An 18,996-nucleotide genomic window follows, 5' to 3' on the forward strand; every position below is an offset into this window, starting at 1 on the left:
ATGAGCAGGCGTAACTACACGGCCGAACTTGGCCATTCTTTTTTATATGAATCGTTTCGTTATCTTTCTTCTGGCTGGCGTTGAATACAGCATGTTTATACATAAAAATGATGACTTGCGCTGTACCCAGAAGACGGAATGATATAGCACGGTCAGGCTAAGCTGGATGATAATACCAATAGTGGAAGCATCAGCTAAAATTAGGGTGAGGCAGGGCAAAATATTTCATCTTTATAATAAGAAGCAAGATATTTTGATCTTCACACTCCATGACAAAAGCGACAAGTTTTTGAGTTTTACCAATTTATTTGTAGCGCTTGGTTTTAGTGCCTATTGACAAGACTACCATCTACGGGGCTCTTGAATTTACGTTTGTTTGGCTCCTTGGACCACGTATCTGCGAGGGCAGCCGTTTCGTCCTCGTCGGGAGCGAAGCCCATACTCAACCTAAGCTTCGAAATCTCATCACGAACCGCCTTTGCAAGATCAATCCTGAGCTGCACAGCCTCGGGATCATGCTTCAGGAGTTCCGTGTCACCGTTTTTCTTCTCAACCAGTCGCTTCCAGGCGGTGCGATAGTGGCCAAACAGACTTTCCGAGTCGGTTGGTTTACCAATCATTACCCGTATTCGCTGGCCAATGCGTGGTAGGAAACGTGGGAACTCTCTGTCCTCGGGCATGATGTCCTGTGTGCCGTGAATGAACATGGGAATGAATTCAGGCGCCGGCTCGCTTTCGAGAATCAGGCGAGACACGCCCCATTTGAAATAGCGCAGTGTGTTTTCGGGATTCTGATGGCAGCAGGCTTCGGGGAAGATGTGGACCCAGGCGTGGCGGTTGGCTGAATATATAGAGGGGGAGATGAAGGAGTCTGAGCCGGTTGTAGAAAAGGTCATTTCGGATGGCTTGATGACGGACGAGGGGCTGGAGAGAAGCTTGATTGCCTGGGCTATCGTGGGCTGGTATAAGCCTCCTTGCGGCGAGTGCCACAATCGATGGGTCGGCAGCACCTGGCCATAGCTGAAGAAGGTAGAAAAGAAGCCGTTTTTAAAGCAGATGTCGTGGGCACCCAGACCCCATCGCAGATTCTCGACGTCGACGGCGTAGCGCATTGGGAGAATCCCCCATATTAACGGATCATCGAGTCTAAGCAGTCAGTGAATTGTCAAGAGGGCAATTGTAGTTCACACTGAGACGCCATACACGGAGACGTGGTTGCAAACCGTCAGCAGGCCGCGATCTCGCTGGCCGTTTCGGCGACGGTCCAGCACGCCCAGCAGGTTGTCCAGGCCAGTGACCTCGACCTTGTTGAAGCAGTAGAGAAAGGCCCGCGATGCAGCCCCAACGCTGCTCATCACCGCCACCGAGGCAAGCCTCGAGGGCCAGCCCGGCCGTGATGTGGGAGTTGGGGACGACGACATGGCCTCCGACTATATCGAGTGTTGCTGCTTCGACCTTTAGCCCGGATCCAAGTTTCCATGACGGGCCATTGTTGGCGAGCAGCACCTTATGGAGCAACCGGCCGAGCCCTTTTTTTTTTTGGTCGTCCCTAATTTTTTTCTTTGGTTGAGGATTTGCCCCGCTACCGGCCTGGCTAGAGTGACCTGACCAGGAGGTATTTCGGCAGCGGCCGTGCCTTTCTGGCCTATCCAATGCCCTGTCCATCCACTAAAGACGCCGTATCCAGGGGTCTGCTGCCAGCGCCGGAATAGCGCCCAATGCCTACAGCACAGGCACTCCATAGGGAGCGTGATTGGGGCATTGGCTGGGCGACAGCAGTAGCTGGACGGTGCCTTGGCAGGCAGAGAAAGCTGGCACTAGTGAGCCGCCAATTGATCTCCAATCTAGTCCTAGATGGGTAGCATCGCTACTTCGCAGCATCTTGCTTTCTCTAATAATATTATCTTTTTGCTCCAACATCTGTAATACCTTGTCTCCGGTGTTTTCGAATTCAGAACTCTTGTTGTGCTGAAGATTTGCAGCAAGAGTCTCCCCAATAGCTACAATGTCACATAGTACGTCATTTCACTCCCATACTTTGGATGCTACAGCTACTAGAGCTTCTACGCCTTTATTTCCAATAGCATACATCAGCAGCTGACCATGAACACGCTCACCTACAGGCAAAAGAAACACCACTCGCCCGGTCTTTACCTCGTACGAAAGAGAGCAGGCCAAATCCAACTGGACCGCAAGCTCCGCCCAGCTCAATCGCGATTCATTCCTGCCCTTTGGCTACTGCAGTCTATGCCTCGAAAACGCCCGGGAACCGGTCTCGTGCCCTCGGGGAGACATCTTTTGTCGCGAATGCGCTCTGGCGAACCTCTTGGCGCAGAAGAAGGAGCTCAAGCGGGGAGAAAAGGCACGTCAAAATGCCGAGAAGGAGGCTGCCAGAATCCAAGCCATTGGCGATAAAGAAGAGCGGGAGCGAGCGATTCGCGACTTTGAGATGACCCAGGCTGGACTGACGAATAGCGCCAGCAAGAAGAATTCCAATGGTACTACATCTACAGATCCAACTCCAGCTGCGACTGAAGATGGAAACGAAGGCGCTGTTGTTCGCGCCGGGTCGAAGAGGAAATTTGCCCTTGATGCAGATGAGCTTGGCCGAATAGCAGAACATGACAAGGCAAGGGCAAGGAAAGCCATTGATGATGAAAAGGTAGAGCACAACATAAGGAATATATATATATATATATAATATGTTTTCATACAGATGCTAACCATGGATATTAGGCGGCCAAACCTACACTTCCTTCATTCTGGACACCCTCACTCACCCCAGATGTGCGAAACAGCGACCTCGCCCCCGTCGCAAAGAAAGTCAAAACGACGCCCACGTGCCCGGCTTCTTCAGAGCACCATCCCCATTCTCTATCGTTACAAAAACTGTTGACGATAGAGTTTAACGAAACAACAGACGACTCTACAAAAGAGACTCACAGAACCTGTCCCTCATGTCTCAAGACTCTTTCTAACGCCCTGAGCCCCGTCATGGCCGAGAAATGCGGCCACGTCCTTTGCTTGAACTGCGTCAAGAAGTTTCTCCTCCCGTCAGGGAAACATCCCAAAGAGGAGGATGAGTCTCCCATTGCCTGCTTTGTTTGCAGCACACCTGTCGCCGTCTCGACCAAGCCCGTCAAGACCTCGAGCTCGAAGGACGCTCTACCGACGGGATTGATCAAGTTGAAGTCGGAAGGAACAGGCTTCTCTGCTCGTGGATCACGAACAGTGGAAAAGTCAAGTGTTGCTTTTCAATGCTAAAATATGTACCTCGGTGAAAGGTATCTGAGATATAACTAATATCTGGCTCGGGTCAAGTCATCCGGATGCTGAAAATGCACTGGATGTACTCTCTAGCTCCATTCAGCAACCCGAACAAGCTTATTTATGAGTAGTAAGGATTGGAAGATCCAAGCTAGCATCGATCCGGCGTCTATCGAGGGAGTTTTCTGCAAAAACTTCTCAAAGGGATGCCGAGTGCATCTCCGCCTTCGAGGTGATGCGTCTATTTATTTATATCACCATGTGCGCGACAGCACTATGTATTGGTCATGACCAAGAAGCTAAAGAATCTGAAAGCTAGGATATGTATTTGCTACTCGGGACGACTCTTATTTGAGCATTTACTGGCTTTTTAATAGCTCCATTCAAGGCATACTTCTTAGGCCTTTTGGAATATCATATCAGCGAAACGAAGCGAATAGACCATTACGACTAGGATATTTGTGGATGGTTACCGTGTAATAACACTCCAAGGATTAGGCCTACCTTTTACGGATTGTTGTGGCTATTAGTCGAGAAGCTATAATAGGTAGAAGAAGGCAGCCATGTTAACCAAAATGCCGGCCTTGGAAATCGTTAGCGGATCATTTAGTTACGTCCGCTGTAGAATTATAATACCTTATCTAACTGGAAATAATATCTGCTTATCTTCATAGCTTAAAGCTACTGATCGCGCATTCACTATGTAGTGTGCGTATGATATGGCTTCGACACCGTGAAAATTTGTTAATCAAATATGTAGTGTATTCAGTCTAACACTATGCCGAGAATACCACGAATTCGGGTTCTTCTCTTCTGGTATATCGTGTGCATCAGCCCAATGAGGAAAAAAGTAACCATCTATAGAAAAGATTGGTGTATACAGTAAAGGTCCGTAAAACAAAAGACCGCACCACGCAGGGGGGTTGAGCAAGCCCTCTGATGATTGTGTCTGAATGATAAATAGAAGGAAGGGGGGAAATAAAGAAGAAAAACCCGGTATTGTCGTACAATCATGAAAAAGCCCATTTCCTAGCCCGAAACCCATTCCCTGAAATGGTATATTACCCAAAAGATATAAAAGCGATGAAGAAAAAGACGAAGAAAAGGGATATAGAAAAGACGCCCCACGCCTTAATCATGCTCATGTACTGTTAAAATCGCAAACCAAAAGGACGAGAATAAAGACCTCATCTTTATCCACGACTTGCCACCGAGGCCTGCCTCTGTGGTGGCGCAGGCATACCAAAACTGGCCTGTCGTGCTGAACCCGGGATAGAAATCGTTTCTAGGTCTTCGCCAGGAGCGTCCTCATTGTCCAACAAGGCAGATTGGCTCCCAGGCATTCTCTGTGCGCCAAAGCCCGTGACCTTGAAAATGTTTGTGCGGCCTCCATTAGTGGCCATTTGCAGCTGCTCATGAAGCCTTGCTAGCTGATATTGACGTCTAATAGGGGTGAAGACGGGTTGTGGGATTAGGGGTTGAGGGTTCCAGTGAGCCAAAGCATTCATTACTGCGCCGGTTTCCTCATCAGAGTCGACCGGGCCGTTGTTGGCATCATCTTCATCTTCAAGAGGTGCATTTGCATCCAATGCGGCTTCTGTAATACCAGTGCTTGATTAGTCTCTGCGCGCAACCGGGCAAGATATATGGTTGAAGAGAGGCATACTCTGCTGCTTAGCTTGGTTCTTCTTCTGGTACGCGGCCAGAAGCATGTCATAAGGTAGAGATCTACCTGCGACAGCACGCTTTGCGCCCATTGAATGACTCTTGCAGGTCAATGAACGAGCACAAGGCTGTCCGTTGGGCAGGATAACACCACATTGTCGCTCCACATCAACTGGTCCTATAATAGGGGAAGAGAAAAGGGGTTAGCAAGTGGTCAAAACGAAAATGCCAAGATAGCTGGGGATTATCCCATTTTGACGTACCCTTTGGTTTTGGAAGCTTGGCCTTTGGCTCATCCTTCTTCTTCTTTGCCTTGGGCGCCTTCTCTGCCTCGGTATCTGCTTTGCGCTTCTTGCTGACCTTGTCATCGCCTGGCTTCTTGCTTGCGGCCTTCTTCCCAGCCTTCTTGTCATCCTCGTCACTATCTTCATCTTTGGCGTCGTCGTCATCATTCTTCTTGGCTTCTTCTTCTCGCGCGGCCTCCTTAGCCCGCTCTCGAGCCTCGCGAGCCTCCTTCTTCCGCTGTGCCTTTTCCTTCTTCACCTTGAGGCACGCTGCAACGTGTGCCTTGGCGGCTGTCTTTAGAATGCTCTTCTTGCAATGTTTGCATTGTTGCAGCTCGGGGGGATCTTCCAGGGGTCGTCCGGTCGCAAAGGTCTCGCGTGCCGAGTCTTCCAGCTGGTTGACGACTGGGCCAGGGGATACTGCCGCCGAAGATGGGGGATTACTGTTGCCTTTCTTTTTATCTTCTTCCGCCACGTCAGCATACAGATTTGAACTTGGCTTGGGAGAAGGAATGCATCTCTCAAAATCAACATACCCTCAACTATGCTGCCATCCATCCAATTTCCCGGCTTGTTGTGCTTTGGCGCCGACTTCTTAAGCTTTATGGTGCCATTTTTGGAGTCTTTCTTGGATGCCACTTTGATGGTTTGATCTGCGCCAAAAGGTATCAGATACATGGTTTAAAAATAACAGCCCAAAGGCATCATGTCCAACAGCCAGGGCTGCCCACCTTTGCGCGATTCTGCCTCCGGCGCCATGATGTAAGCGGCACTTTGACGGGTCGCTGAGAGCTCGGGACGGTTCGCAGGGCGTGCAGCTTTCGCTCACACAATGAGACAGACGGGCAGATGTATCAGAACGACTGTAGTTGATGAATTTGATGATGGCTAGACGTTGGGATTTATCAGTGACGCCGCACCTGATCGCGAGGCTGATGTCCCAGGCACCCAACTTCACGTGTTTGGTGTAGCGGGAAATGTAATAATAATATTCCGAAGATCCAGGAGTGCATGCAGGTACGTACTAGCATCTGGCGCTAGGCTAACTGACAGGCACAATGAGCTTCAGTGAGATGGGAATTCCATTGTTCAATTTGCCATGACAGTAATACTTGGAAATTACTATTTTGATATTTTTCTTATTTATAGATGCAATAAATTGATATTCTCTTATTTTTTGTAGGTATTAATATTGAGTAGCCTTTTTACAATAGTAATGCTCTCACGTGTTGGTGCTGCTATTGCTAGCTCTTCCAGCTATCATATGGAGCCCCCCGTGGGGAGCGACCCATAGACTCCTCCACAGGGCTGCGTCTAAATCGCAGCATAATGCCCCTGGTAGTGTTAAATAAGACGGTAAACGAGTAGGTATCAAATAATCTAGGTATAGTGGCAGCCAAAAATAAAAAATAGTGAGCTGCTGGGTTAATGAAACGCGAATCGTTCAATTTGTGAGTTGTCCAAAAGAAAAGTTTGCCATCTTTAATGCAGTATGTAGTTTTCGCGCCATGCCTTGTATATGCGATCTCTCATGGCCATGTGTCCAAGAGTGCGCTGAGAACAAAGTCAGCCATGCTTGAGTCTAGGTGTAAGATGGTAGGAAATCAATAATACTCACCGGATGAAACGTCTTGCCATAATATGTGGGCACATACCACATGGAATTCTGTGCTGTAACCTCTCCATCCGCCGTTCGTAACATGGGGTCATTATCGGCAGCCATGGCCATCATGCATAGTGCCATCTCTCCCCAATCTCCAGACTTTTGCGCAGGCCCAATACAATTATGCGGATCCACCAGCGGAGAATCAGCAGGGAGAAGGGCATCTATTACTGTAGGCTCCCCCAACTGCGGAGGAGCATTATCCAGACCACCAACGAGGAAGAACCAAGTCTCGTTTCTCAAATAGTCTGGCTCAACAACATTTGGTTCACAGAAGCGATGTCCCTCAAAAGCATCATCGTAATCGACAAAGAGGACTCTCGGTTCCGCAAAGGCGGCGTTTATAGCGTCAACAGATTTTCGGATTTTGACGTTGACAGCGAGAACCATGTCGTTCATGCGCTGTCGAAGCTCGCGCTTTAGCTTCGGACCCCGCCACCACATGCCAAGGGAGTAGTCGTCACACTCATCCGTGTCGGCGTTGAAGAAGCGGGCATACCCAGTAACGGTGATGGTGAACCACGGCCTCCTCTCCCATCGAACGCGGTCGAGGATTTCCATGATGACGAGCCGGAGACGGTCTTCAAACTGGGTGCTAGCCATCTGTTCGTCGGCTCGCTGGAGGGCGGACTCGCAGGTGCCAGAATAGAAGCTGTAGAAGCGAAAGATGCAGCTGTTCATGATTTCGAAGAAGCCCAAATCGTTACCGCCGATAGATAGAAGCGCAAAATCAGCAGTCTCCGTTGTGTTGAATTCATCAATCTGGCTGTGCACGGCGCCGGCAAGCATATCATCGACTGTGGAACCTGTGCATGAGAGAAACTGAAAGGTTGGCTCATGGCCGCCATGGTTGCGGTTCAGGTCGCTTTGCACCAGCATCGGGTAGGCATTATAGCCATGGCGACAGTCATCTTCAGTGTTGTTAAATAGACCCGTGCCTATACCAGCCGAGTAAGAGTCCCCAAGAGCGATGAAGCCTGCTGGATGCTTGCCTGGCCGGCGAGGAAAGGCTGGAGCATATGGAGCTTGGGGGTCAGATGCGGCGGGTGCTGCAGCGACAGGTTTAGGTTAGCAATAGTGTAAAGTTAACCTTGTTGCATATGCACGATCTACTGGAGTCTCAATGTCACCTAATAAACGATGTTGCCCCAAAGGTAGCTGTCCATTTTGTGTCTGAGGCTGATGCTGATACGGCTGCCAGTGGTCGCTGTTAATGACCAGGCATGAGCTGCGGATGGGAGCCAGCAGCAGCACGATCAGCCAGGTTGCGAGATCCAGATGCCACTGCATGCTGTTAATACTAAGAGAAGAAGAGTTCAGGCCACAGCATTAGAAACAAAGGCATTTGGCGGTGATGATTAAGAGCTCCGAGAGAGCCATGCAAGGAGGCCGATTTGTTGAATCTCGCCTCGCCTCAGCGTTGGGGCGCCGGGGTGTGCGGCACTCGTTGGGCTACTAGGCAGTGACGAAGGATTGGATGAAATGGTGAAAGAACTAACAGAGGCATGTGGGCTACGTTAATGCCTGGTTGCCCATAGATATATATTCATGCTAGATGTTATATAAGGCTGGGCTGCGCAACCCAGCTTGCCAAGTCGTCGAGGTCAGCTCCGTGAAGGCATTCCGATAAGAGAGAGGCGTGTCTGCCATGTGCTGCAGCGGCGACCTCCTACTTGCTGCAGCGAGCCGCGCCGCTCCCATAGGCCTGGCTGTTACACTAAAGAGGCACCTGCTGCTAGGTGTTAGAGTAAGCTGTCTGCCTGGCTAGCACCTTAGCATTAGACGGAACCTGTCACGAGACGACATGAGTGCATTTTGGGGGTTGTCAAGAGTTCACGCGGCTGAGCTTATGGGTGTACTGATTTGACACCTTTCTCTCTCTCTCTCTCCTAGACGCGTGGTAATAAGGCATTATCTTTGGCTGACAAAGTATGTTGGGCATATTGCACCATTAAGAAGCATCGCTAATACAGGTTAACACTGTTCTCGGTTTGGCAGTAATAAGCGGAAGACACAATAAGCGGGACTGCAAGTTAGGATCAAACCTGGGGATGAGTCAATGTCTTATTAGATAAGAGTATACTACTGTATCTACTATTTTCATCTCTTCGCTCTTTCTACCCTTTGCCATTATTTCTAATCTGTACAAGCTCACGATTCAGTATCCGCTGATCCCCTGTTTCGTTCACCAGGTGCCTGACTTTCAACATGATACAAGTACTGTCCAAGTCCCAAGAATAGAAACCTCATATCCACATATAACCCATCGCGACTCCATCAGTACAAGCTCCAGTACATGCTCCAGCCCTTGCGCAATCGCATCCACTCCCTTCTAATGCAATGCAGCTGAATGGGATCGATCCGACGTCATTCACGTGTTCCCGCACTGCACACGCGTAAAATCAAGGCTTAGGCTCCATACAGTAACTCTTTTACACCAAAATCGGGTCCCCACCCAGATGATCTCGATATCGACAAGCCTTTGCGTCATCACTTTTCCAGCTCCCCGGCCGAGCTACCAACTTGTTCCATCGCAGACACAGTAACAATAAAAAAAGCTGCAAACAAGATGTCACCCACAGAACTTGGCCAAACGCTGGGCTGTGCAACCCGCAGCTCTTATCCCCCTCCCCCCTCCCTGAAGCATCCATAGATGTCATTGCCGTCATAAGTGTCCAGACCCAGGCCAGCGAGTTAGAATCCCGCAACGCTGTCAATCATTTCCCACTCTTTTAAGCTTGTCTTGCACTCCCGAATGTACGTAGGGAGCTGATTTTTGCAGTCGACGTCAGAGGCTCATAAGGAGGCGGTGCTTTCTTAAAAAGGCCTCTCTGAGCCCCCCTTTCGGCCTCAGCTCAATTGATTCCATTTCTATTGCTCTTAATCTGTATAATTGTGAAAAGAGGAGAAGAAGACCAAGATTGACCTATCAATTACCACTATAATTTTCTTCCAAACGCCGTCTTGAATCAAACAATTGTCCAGCCAGCGCTACCATCTAGTTAGCTACAACAATGGCATCTGCTCTAGAAACCCTCAATAACCTCGCCTCGTCTGCCGCAAAGGCCGTCTGGGGCGACAGCAACGACGCCGAAACCCACAAAGAGCCCATCTCAGGCGCCACCGGCGATGTCTCCAAGGGCGAGCCATACGACGCCGGCAACTTGGGTATTTACATTTAATATCCACCATGTTTCCAGCAATAGCTAACGACTCGTATAGATCCCCAGGCCCAGCGCAAGGTGGAACGCAGACTCAGCGGCGAAGACGTACCAGAATCCTCGGAACTAGCCGACGACGAACACTACACGCTCTCATCTGCCAAAAAGGACATGGACAAGCTGTCTGTCGGCGCCGCCCCCGCCGACGAGGGCGTAAATGAGCCCAGAAGCACCCCAACAACCGGCATCATCCCCGAGGAGGCCAAACCTCTGGACAAACTAACCGGCAATGCCCCCAGGCCGGTCGAGGTGGTGGCAAAGGAAAACGGCGGCAATGCTGCTGCTGCTGCCGCCGTCACTGAGCCCTCGGCCTTCCTCCCTATTGCGCCAGAAGAAATAAAACCCGAGCAACCAGTCACCGAGCAGAAGGATACCAGCACCCTTGATACCAGCAAGAAAGAAGCCACTGAAGAAGAATACGTCAAATCATCTGGTCTCGCAGCTGATGGAGGCAATTTCGACGCTTCGAAACCCGGCGCCGGTCTGGAAGCTGATCGTGAGTTTGCTCATATGATATATTGCATAACAGCTCCACTGACCATTTACTAGGCTTATTGGAACAAAAAGGCATCAAAATCGACGACGCCGACCCCAAGCACAAGGATCAAGACCAAAGCAGCAGCAACAACAGCAGCAGCGGCCGCAAGAGCTCCGACTCGAGCCGCAAAGACAAGCCCAAGCTTAAAGAGCGAATCAAGAACAAGCTGCACAGACATTAAATCAAACAAAAAGCCTTTTTCTTCTTCTTCTTGTAGTCCAAATATTTTCCTTTCCTTTTCTGGTTTTGTTTTCAAGTGTGTTATTTATGGAGTAGTTGTATTATTATGAACTTGTCATTTGACGAAAAGTCGAATTGATGATGTCGAGATACCTAGTAGTATATGCTTCAATTCACATTATTAAAGCTGCTCACGGTGCTTCTTTAAACAATTCATATGTGCAATGCAAAAACCTCGTAGATTCGGACCCTAGACTAAATATACTAATGCCCAGCATTAAGAAGAAAAAGAAAACCCATGTAATATACCATCATAAATACCCGCAAACAATGTACGTACGGTATGATAATCTAAGTTTTTTTCTCCCTTTTTCTTTTGCCATTCGACATATATCCTCAAAGAGATTTCTCCCTCCATCTTCTTCCATCCAACTCTAAATCAGAATGCCCTTAGCCCAAGAATCCTCCAAAAAGCCTCTCCATATAATGAATGGTAGATAAGCCAGTTTGCCCTTTTTTTGTTTGTGTGTATATGATATATGAATGATATGATATATGATATGACCAAAAAAATCTTCTCAAGAAAAGAAAAAAATCCTTAAAACCAAAGCCATGCCAAAGTCAAACCCATCAGAGGCGCCAAACAAAAGGTACACCAACAGAGAGCGTTTGCGAATCATGACACAAATCATCATAGGTAGCAACCTAAAACACAAAAAAATGGAGAAAGGATGAATCCATATTGCTTCTCACGGTTCCAATGTGTTGAACCGTTCCAGTTATACCAGGCCAATATCTGACCCCTGGGGTATTTTTTGGATGCCAATCGAAATCAGAAATGAAGGCGCCTTCTTGCTATCCGTGCTGCATTATCCTAGGCCGGCACACGATGTTTTTGTTGCGGTTGTTGCTATTGTTTTGCTTTTCCTTTCCAATTATTCCTCCTCTTTTAGCTTCATTAATCCCTGCGGAAAAAGCTGTCATGGTATTGCCAGACCGTTGTGGTATGGCATACCTCCTTTGGGGCCAGCTCTTCCCCATTCTAGATCCTTTGGTATCATTTTTTTGTAGTTGGTTTTGCATCCAGAATACTTCCAGTTTCGCTGCTTCATTATACAATGCATCAGGCATATTTATATAGTTTGGCCCACATTATTGACTGATAAAAGTGTCGTCACAAAATCGAGGCTTATGTGCTCAGGAGTGAGCGTCTTACAAGAAGCCAGATTCAGCAAGCACCCTAGATTACGCATTTGGTTAGCTAAAAAAGGCCCCGAATCCAAATAATAAACGGAGAGATGATTCATCATCCTTGCATATATACATACCTCACAATCTTTTCATCTTCACGCTCACGCGGTTCAATCTGAAGAGACTTGTCGTACATCTCGTGTACATCTCCAGCAGCTTGCATGTTGCTCACAATGTAGTCGTGTAACTCGGGCACTGGCTGCAGAGAGTATCCGACGTTCTGGTACTGCTGAATATCACGGATGACTTCAGCCGTCTTTGCCCTCTTGGCAAAGTTGATGAGATTTGTCTTCTTAATCACTGAGGGGATACCATCCTCGATAAAGGTAAGATCGGTCAAGTAAACACCTATGTCGCGTTAGATTTGCCACTGTCACGAATTCAAGCAGTCTATGAGCTTACCGAAAAAGGGGATACAAGGCGGGTTGGCAACGTGAAGAGCCTCACGATATTCGCCAAAATTCTTGGTACTAGCCATAAGTCGGCGCATCGTTTCGAGGGTGGAGAGAGTTCGCTGAGGAACTTGATCCCAAGTTCGCTTCAAACGAGCAATCGGTGCTGTGCCCAGTGCAGAGATGATGGATGTGAGGTTGGAGAAGTTGTTGAGGCCTCGGCATTTCTATTAGATAGACATTAGCATTTAAAAAGTTTTAATAATAGGGGAAGGAATTTTGTAAACATACGTCGGCAACAGAAACAAAGTGTTTAATGACCACGACACGCTTCTTGACATCCTGCTGGTTCAAAATCATTTCTGCAACCCAGTTGGTCATCTGGTTAGAGTGAAGAATAAGAGCCTTGACGTTCGGCGCCGCGTCGGGCTCGCCGTCGCCGAGTTTCTTCTGCCACGTCTTGTTCAAGCACTCTGTCGCCTTGATCTTGGCATACAATCGAGATTCGATAATCGTCAACTGGCGGGCAAACTCTGTCACATCGATATCCAAGAACTTGAGCTTCTTCATGTTCTTCGGGACGATGGGTGTGGGCGTGCTCTGATTTAGGGTCTGGACCATGCGTCGAGCACCAGCGTCTTTGCCACCAAGCCTCTGTTCCAGGATGGCCATCAGCGGCGCTGAACCTGGGGTCTCGGTCGACTTGACCGTGTCCCTTGCGAAAGTATACACATCGCGGATCAGCTGCTTGGATTCATCGTTGAATTCCTCCATCCAGAAATTATCAAACCAATTCTTGAGGATATTGACCACACGGAATCTGATGAGCTTCTGTTTGCGGTCTCGCCACATCTCAAAGTCCTGCTGTGAGAGACCTTCGGGAGGTTGAATACTGAACCGCTGCACCAGCATCTCAAAGAGCTCACGCGCAGAAGTGAAAGATCGATAAGTCAAGAGGAATGTGTTGTTAAAACTGGAATCAAGCTTATCGTGACGCGTGAGCTGTTCAACGAGGGCCAAGAGGGATCCTCCCTTGACGGTGGGCGTTGTTGCCTTGGCATCCCAAGACAGGTCGTTTTCGTAGTCGAGGTGTAAGAATTCGGGCAAGTCTTCATCTGGCTGCAGCTGTGGCGACGGGTCCTCTCCAAAGATCTTCTTGACCTTGGAATAATCGCCCTTTCTGGAGAAGCCAGCAGGGGCGTCGCCCTCGCTGTATGACTGAGCAGAGATCAACGGGGGTCGAACGGGCGCTGTTCTCGAATCTGAACGTTGGTGTGGCCTGTCGTATGGCATTGTCTCTCCCCGCTGGAGTTGACCTCTCGGCATTGGGCGAGAGTTCTTCGCCAGCTGTTGTTGCATGTTGATCAGAACCTGCTCCGACAGCAGCTGCAGCGAGAAACCAGTATGTGACGAGTTTGTCTCGAGCGCTCGAGCGCATGTGCGAACATAGTCGAGTCGGCTTTCCAGTGGCTCTCCTCGCACCTCTGACCATTCGTCCGCCAAAGGTCCAGCAACGGCTTGGCAGGCCAAAACGAGATCCGCAATGTTGTCGTACAAGGACTGTTTGTTGATGCTGAAATCCTCCAACTGTGGCGTCTGGAAGGTATTGCCTAGCGATGATAGATCGACAGACTCAATCATGGAAATCCACGGCTTAAATGTTTCGACAACCTTTCCACCCGCGAAGCAGATGTTGTTGGCGAGAATCTCGTGTCGATGCGGGTTAATAATCTTCTCTGGGGCCACAAGGTTCTTTTCCAGCTCGCGAATGCTGGATACGAGGATTCGCTTGTGCTCGTCCAGTCTCTCGAGCATATTACCATCAAGAACAGCGGTAGGCTCAATCATGCCTTCTTCGTCGTCGAGGAAATTGGGGGACATCAAGTCGTGCTGGTCAAGTCCGTTGCTCTGCCAGCTTCCACCAGAGGTACTGCCAATAACAAAACCAGGGAAAAGTCGGGGGATATCCTCTCCCCTTTGCTGCCTTGCAACTTCGACATAGCTGAAGACGCCGAGCAACACACCGTCGGCTTCCTGTAGACACTTTTGGACCGATTCAGCGTTGGGCCAGTCGGCAGCTGCAATATGAGAGGAAATAACCAATTTGGAAAATTTGGACATCATGTCGCGGAAATGAGGATAGAGTGCCTTGTTGGTGGAGATGATGGAGGGTTGGCCGGAGTGGTTATCTGTTGTCCCAGAGCCAGCGGCAAGGAGTAGCCTGAGATGGTCGGAAATATCTTCGGCTCTAGCGACATATTCGGAGCGGGCGTTGTTGGTGATTGCTTCGCGATATCGGTCGATAGCGCGCTTCATGTTGGTGACGAGCAGACTCCAGGTCAGGGGTGGTGTCGATCCATCGTCGAAGAAAGATTTGGGCACGCTGCTGGTGGGCGGTACGTTGTATGTGGTGCTGGTAAAAGATGTCGCAGAGGCGATATTCGGAGCGTGGGAACCATTCGCGTATCCAAGGGCATATGCGTCGCTTCTCTTCCGTCGACCTGGAGAAGTGCCATTCATGGAGTCCATAGACGTCGATGGGGATAGAACGGCGCTAAAGGAACCACGATTGCGAGGCTTGAAAGAAACAAGGGGGAGAAAAAGTCAGTTACTATACGCGGAGGAAAGCCATGCGTGTATACAGCATGCAGTAGATATCTTACCATGGATCCCCTAGATGCGAGCATCAAGGACTCGCCTTCCGCCTCTGAAGCTGAAGTTGCTGAATCGTCATCTTCATCTTGGGTTAGTCCGCGAGCCATCATCTCTGGCGGTGGTCGCGTTTTCTCCGGCATGGCAACATTCATACGGTCCCTGGGGCCTGTCTCGGCCGCTGAAATAGGAGACTCGAGCGGTAATTCCATGCTGCGGTCGCCGGTCATCATGTTGTAGTAGAATAGTCGGCCATCTGGCGTGGCCTGGGGGATCCAGAAGTCGGCGCGAGACTTGTCGCCCATGTCGGTGCCCTCGAGCGGCAAGCTGCCAAAGCCTTCGCCTTCCGAGTCCTCATCCTGGTCGACGCCGTCATCGTAAATGTCGTGTTCTTCGACCTCTTCTTCAATGTGGTGGTGGATAACCTGTTGGCCGGGCTGGCCAACGTCGGGAAACTCGTCGGGGCTGGTGATGGCCTGGCAGTAGTTGCTGGGGAACCAGCCGCGCACCCCATTGATGACACCGTCCCACCAGCCGCTCTCGAGCTGGGTGATGACCTGGATGACATCGCCCTCGTGGAAGCTGAGACTGGTCCTATCGTCGGCCTCGTAGTCGTAGAGGGCACGCACGTACATGCTGCCGGGCGGCGCATTTCCCACGACGCCGTCCATGGTGTCCTTTTTGGTCTCCTGTTGGCGCACGCGCGTGGGGGGAGGGGAAAGGAGAGAAGAGAGAGAGAGAGAGAGCTGAAATGGAGAAAGAGGGGGTTAGGGAGAAGATTTCGATTTCGAGATGGCCCCGTCAGACGCGAATCGCCGGGATGGTGCACCAGGGCGTATCGGTCGAGACAGCGACTGCGCTGGAGTGGCGGGGAGGATCTGAGCCAGCAGAGCGGTTTGAGATGGTATCACGACAACGAGAAGGCGACAAAATCACCGCAGGACATGGTCCGCGAGTCAGCCTTGTTCCAAGCCGATGGCGGCGCAGGCTGGGCCAAGACCAATGAGCATGCCACCAAGGGACGAACGGCTTGATCTGATCTGAGGCCGCGAGGAGGAGAAGAGATGCAGAGCAAGACGACAAAATCGGACGACGGAAAGGGGAGGTCCGAGATCCAGAGCGCGCGCAGGGCTCGAGTATCGTCGAGAGTGTTTCGTGTGGCGGCGATTGGGGCCTCGCTGTCGTTTCTGCAGCGCTGGAGCTTCTTGCAGAAAGGGCACACGCCGTTGCAAGCTGCTAAGCCCTTCTGGGCGCTGGGGCGGCGTTAGGCGAGACACAGCACCACTGCAACGTGCTAGCGGCGCCCACTTCTCCAGTGATTTCGAGTCTCGCTCCCTGAACAAGCGTGCTACAGGTGCTTTAAGCTGCTGCAGTTTTAGCGATCAATGGCGGCAGCCCTTTGTTCTAGTCCCCCACACGATACTGTGGCAGGCCGAGTTGTAGCACGAGTAAAACAAAAACGGTCGGCCTGGGTCAGGTGTCTTTAATGCTTGTTGCAAAGCAGCATGTAGTACGAGCTGCTGCAATGCGCGTCGCCGATCTCCTTCTTTGACCAGGCAATCAGGCGTCTAAATAAGAAAAAAAAATAATAAAAAAAAAAAAAAAAAAAAAAAAAAAAAAAAGCAAAAAAGCTCGAGGGGGTTTGTTCGCTATGCACTGGCTCAAAATGTGACCAAAAAGCCCCGTTTTGCGATTGCGAGTCGCAGCTCTGTTTTAGCGCCATGCATGCAGCCACGGATATGTACTCGCTACGCTTCCCACACAATCAGTGGACGAGCCAGCTGCGAACCGAAGACCTGTACCCTGTAGAATGGAGCCCTTGATAACACCTCCTGAGCCCTTTGAAGGCACCTCTTTGGCTCTGGCATCTCACCCATGCGCATGCGAGCGCGCCAACACTTGCACGTTACTGGAGCTGCCGCGAGAAATTGCATCAATCGAGCTAGATCCAGCCATGGGTTCTCTGCGCCAGGGCAAATACGGCTGTGGATGATTGGAGATTGTCGACTCCAGGGAATATTGACAAACGGGCGCCCCAGCGGTGATTTCTCGAATGTGAATGGAACGGCTGGGGAAGCGAGGCAGGCCTATGAAGAGGTAAATGGCAAATAGCTGGGTACGAGCTAGGATGAAGAGCAAAGAGCTTCAGAAGAGCATCCATTATTACAAAGCCAAGCCTGCTTCCGTAATTGCTTGCCAGGGACAGAGTCGAATGAGAGGATGGATGAAAGCTTGATTGCTTTTTTGGTCCTGTTTCAGCTCCCGGCGTTTGTCATCAGGCAAGCTCCAAAAAGGAGAAAGGATACGCTCGGATATAGACGTGATACTACCAAAACCGTCTAACCTATTTCCTATACGGCTATCCGCTAATCTCTACTGGATGCTACCTGGATCTAGAAAAGTGCAGTCGTCTCGTCTCTCCATGATGATAGAATGAGATATGATATACATGAGTGTATCTATGCATATCTAAGTGTTAAGGGGGAGATCTGCCATATTCTGTCTGTGTAGTGCTTTATACAGCAAGGTTCTTTGGCTCTTGGCTGGCCATGATGCCTGCTATCAAGCAGTAGAGAGCCCTAGCTTGTCAATTTCATCACCGCGTGCTTCATTTACTCACCTTGCGAATCGTTATCAATACTCAGCTAGATATCCCACTTAGAGCACAAACAAGCACCACTTATTAGCCGTCTAATCTCGGAACGACAGCAAATATGACTAAAAACATGGTACCTATGTGTAATAGTATAGTGCGTGTATAACGAGAACTTCTCCTGCATACTACTCCATCCAGCTCGCCGGTCAAAAAAAGAAAATAGAAACCTGCAAGTGCACCTTGGAGGATTGTCTAGCTGCGCCTTTGTTTGCCGTGCTGAAAACTCAGGCCGTCATCACCACTAACTAAAGCCCATCCACAATCTTCTCCGTAGCCAAGGTCAAGCTATTGAGTGAGTTAGGTAGGTACGTATAGCATCTTCTTCATACCGCCTCTTTGGCCATCTCCAGAGACCGCCTCTTCAGCATAAACGAAAACTCAGACGCTAAGGCCTAAAAAAAGAACCGCCGGCCAACGCATCAACAGCTCGGTAAATCATACGAGAACACGACGCCCACGGAGGAGTCCGCCGAGAGGGACTTGAATCGCAGCTCTGTTAGCAAAATTCTCTTCCAGGATGGGGCCGTTTGTTCCAGATAAAATGGCCTTGAATATTAAACCCTCCCGCCGCTAGTTGGCAATAGTAACAAACAGCTGGTTACGGGAGAAAAGCGCGCGGAAGGCTTCGTGAGGCGTTCCAGAAGAAAACTAATCCTTCCAAATGAGCTTCCGGCACGGAGTAAGAAGTGGAGGCCATCCCAAAAGGCACATTCGTTGCCGGTTTGAGGTTTGAGGCTTGAGGCACGTCCAAGTAGGTATCATCTTGATGCTGCAACACTAAGAAGAGTACTTGTTGATATCCCACCTTGGCACTCTCGTGTTTGCTAATCTAATCAAATCCTCTGCGTACCTGACTGGTGGCGTCGGGCAATCCCACACGCCCAAGCTAGAAAATACTACGGCTTGTAGTCGTCATGCCCATGGCCATAGCAACCGCGCCGGCGTCACTGGCGAAGCATTTTGCGGATTTTCTAGAAAGTGGATTTCGCTCAATATATTCCAGGGGGAAGCCAGAAAGGAGGGCATCCTCGCCCTTCACACGCAAACTCCGTGAGTCCACGTGGGGCTGGCAGCTTTTAGCAGCTCCTAGGTCCCGGAAGCATCCCCCGGACCCGCTGGCGAGCCAGGCTCTACAGGTACTAGCCCAGACCGCAAGTACGCTAGCAGTGGTCGTAGCATTGGGAGCGTGTGCTGTACGAAGTAGGTATGATACGGAGCGCCGTACAG

The 18,996-nt window shown here is 49.9% G+C and overlaps 5 protein-coding genes across 5 annotated transcripts; 2 read left to right on the top strand and 3 right to left on the bottom strand.

Moving 5' to 3' along the window:
* Window positions 1–323: 323 nt before the first annotated feature.
* GGI43DRAFT_424407 (lysophosphatidylcholine acyltransferase) lies at window positions 324–1,421 on the bottom strand (the record flags this gene model as incomplete). Its single annotated transcript, XM_083208363.1, has 2 exons — window positions 324–1,146; window positions 1,204–1,421. 2 exons carry the CDS (start codon window positions 1,419–1,421, stop codon window positions 324–326), a joined length of 1,041 nt encoding a protein of 346 aa, XP_083057991.1.
* Window positions 1,422–1,788: 367 nt separating this feature from the next.
* Window positions 1,789–3,961, top strand: GGI43DRAFT_124093 (uncharacterized protein). The gene is made up of 3 exons (XM_083199079.1): window positions 1,789–2,015; window positions 2,124–2,662; window positions 2,737–3,961. Exons 1-3 carry the CDS (start codon window positions 2,006–2,008, stop codon window positions 3,262–3,264), a joined length of 1,077 nt encoding a protein of 358 aa, XP_083057992.1. The 5' UTR covers window positions 1,789–2,005; the 3' UTR covers window positions 3,265–3,961.
* A 499-nt stretch (window positions 3,962–4,460) lies between these two features.
* GGI43DRAFT_424409 (deubiquitination module subunit SGF73) lies at window positions 4,461–8,169 on the bottom strand (the record flags this gene model as incomplete). The annotated part of the gene is made up of 6 exons (XM_083208364.1): window positions 4,461–4,864; window positions 4,934–5,110; window positions 5,196–5,753; window positions 5,856–6,168; window positions 6,835–7,928; window positions 8,010–8,169. 6 exons carry the CDS (start codon window positions 8,167–8,169, stop codon window positions 4,461–4,463), a joined length of 2,706 nt encoding a protein of 901 aa, XP_083057993.1.
* Window positions 8,170–9,893: 1,724 nt separating this feature from the next.
* On the top strand, window positions 9,894–10,819 carry GGI43DRAFT_386085 (uncharacterized protein; the record flags this gene model as incomplete). The annotated part of the gene is made up of 3 exons (XM_083203743.1): window positions 9,894–10,047; window positions 10,102–10,596; window positions 10,650–10,819. 3 exons carry the CDS (start codon window positions 9,894–9,896, stop codon window positions 10,817–10,819), a joined length of 819 nt encoding a protein of 272 aa, XP_083057994.1.
* Window positions 10,820–11,994: 1,175 nt separating this feature from the next.
* On the bottom strand, window positions 11,995–15,980 carry GGI43DRAFT_124019 (ras guanine nucleotide exchange factor domain-containing protein). Its single transcript, XM_083199077.1, has 5 exons — window positions 15,125–15,980; window positions 12,753–15,038; window positions 12,472–12,688; window positions 12,147–12,417; window positions 11,995–12,058 (listed from the first exon to the last, which is right to left on the bottom strand). Exons 1-5 carry the CDS (start codon window positions 15,782–15,784, stop codon window positions 12,031–12,033), a joined length of 3,462 nt encoding a protein of 1,153 aa, XP_083057995.1. The 5' UTR covers window positions 15,785–15,980; the 3' UTR covers window positions 11,995–12,030.
* Between the last annotated feature and the right edge of the window lie 3,016 nt (window positions 15,981–18,996).

This window comes from Trichoderma evansii (assembly GCF_050947405.1).
Source record: "Trichoderma evansii strain SZMC 28006 chromosome Unknown GGI43scaffold_18, whole genome shotgun sequence".
In the NCBI taxonomy this organism is placed as follows: Eukaryota; Fungi; Ascomycota; class Sordariomycetes; order Hypocreales; family Hypocreaceae; genus Trichoderma; species Trichoderma evansii.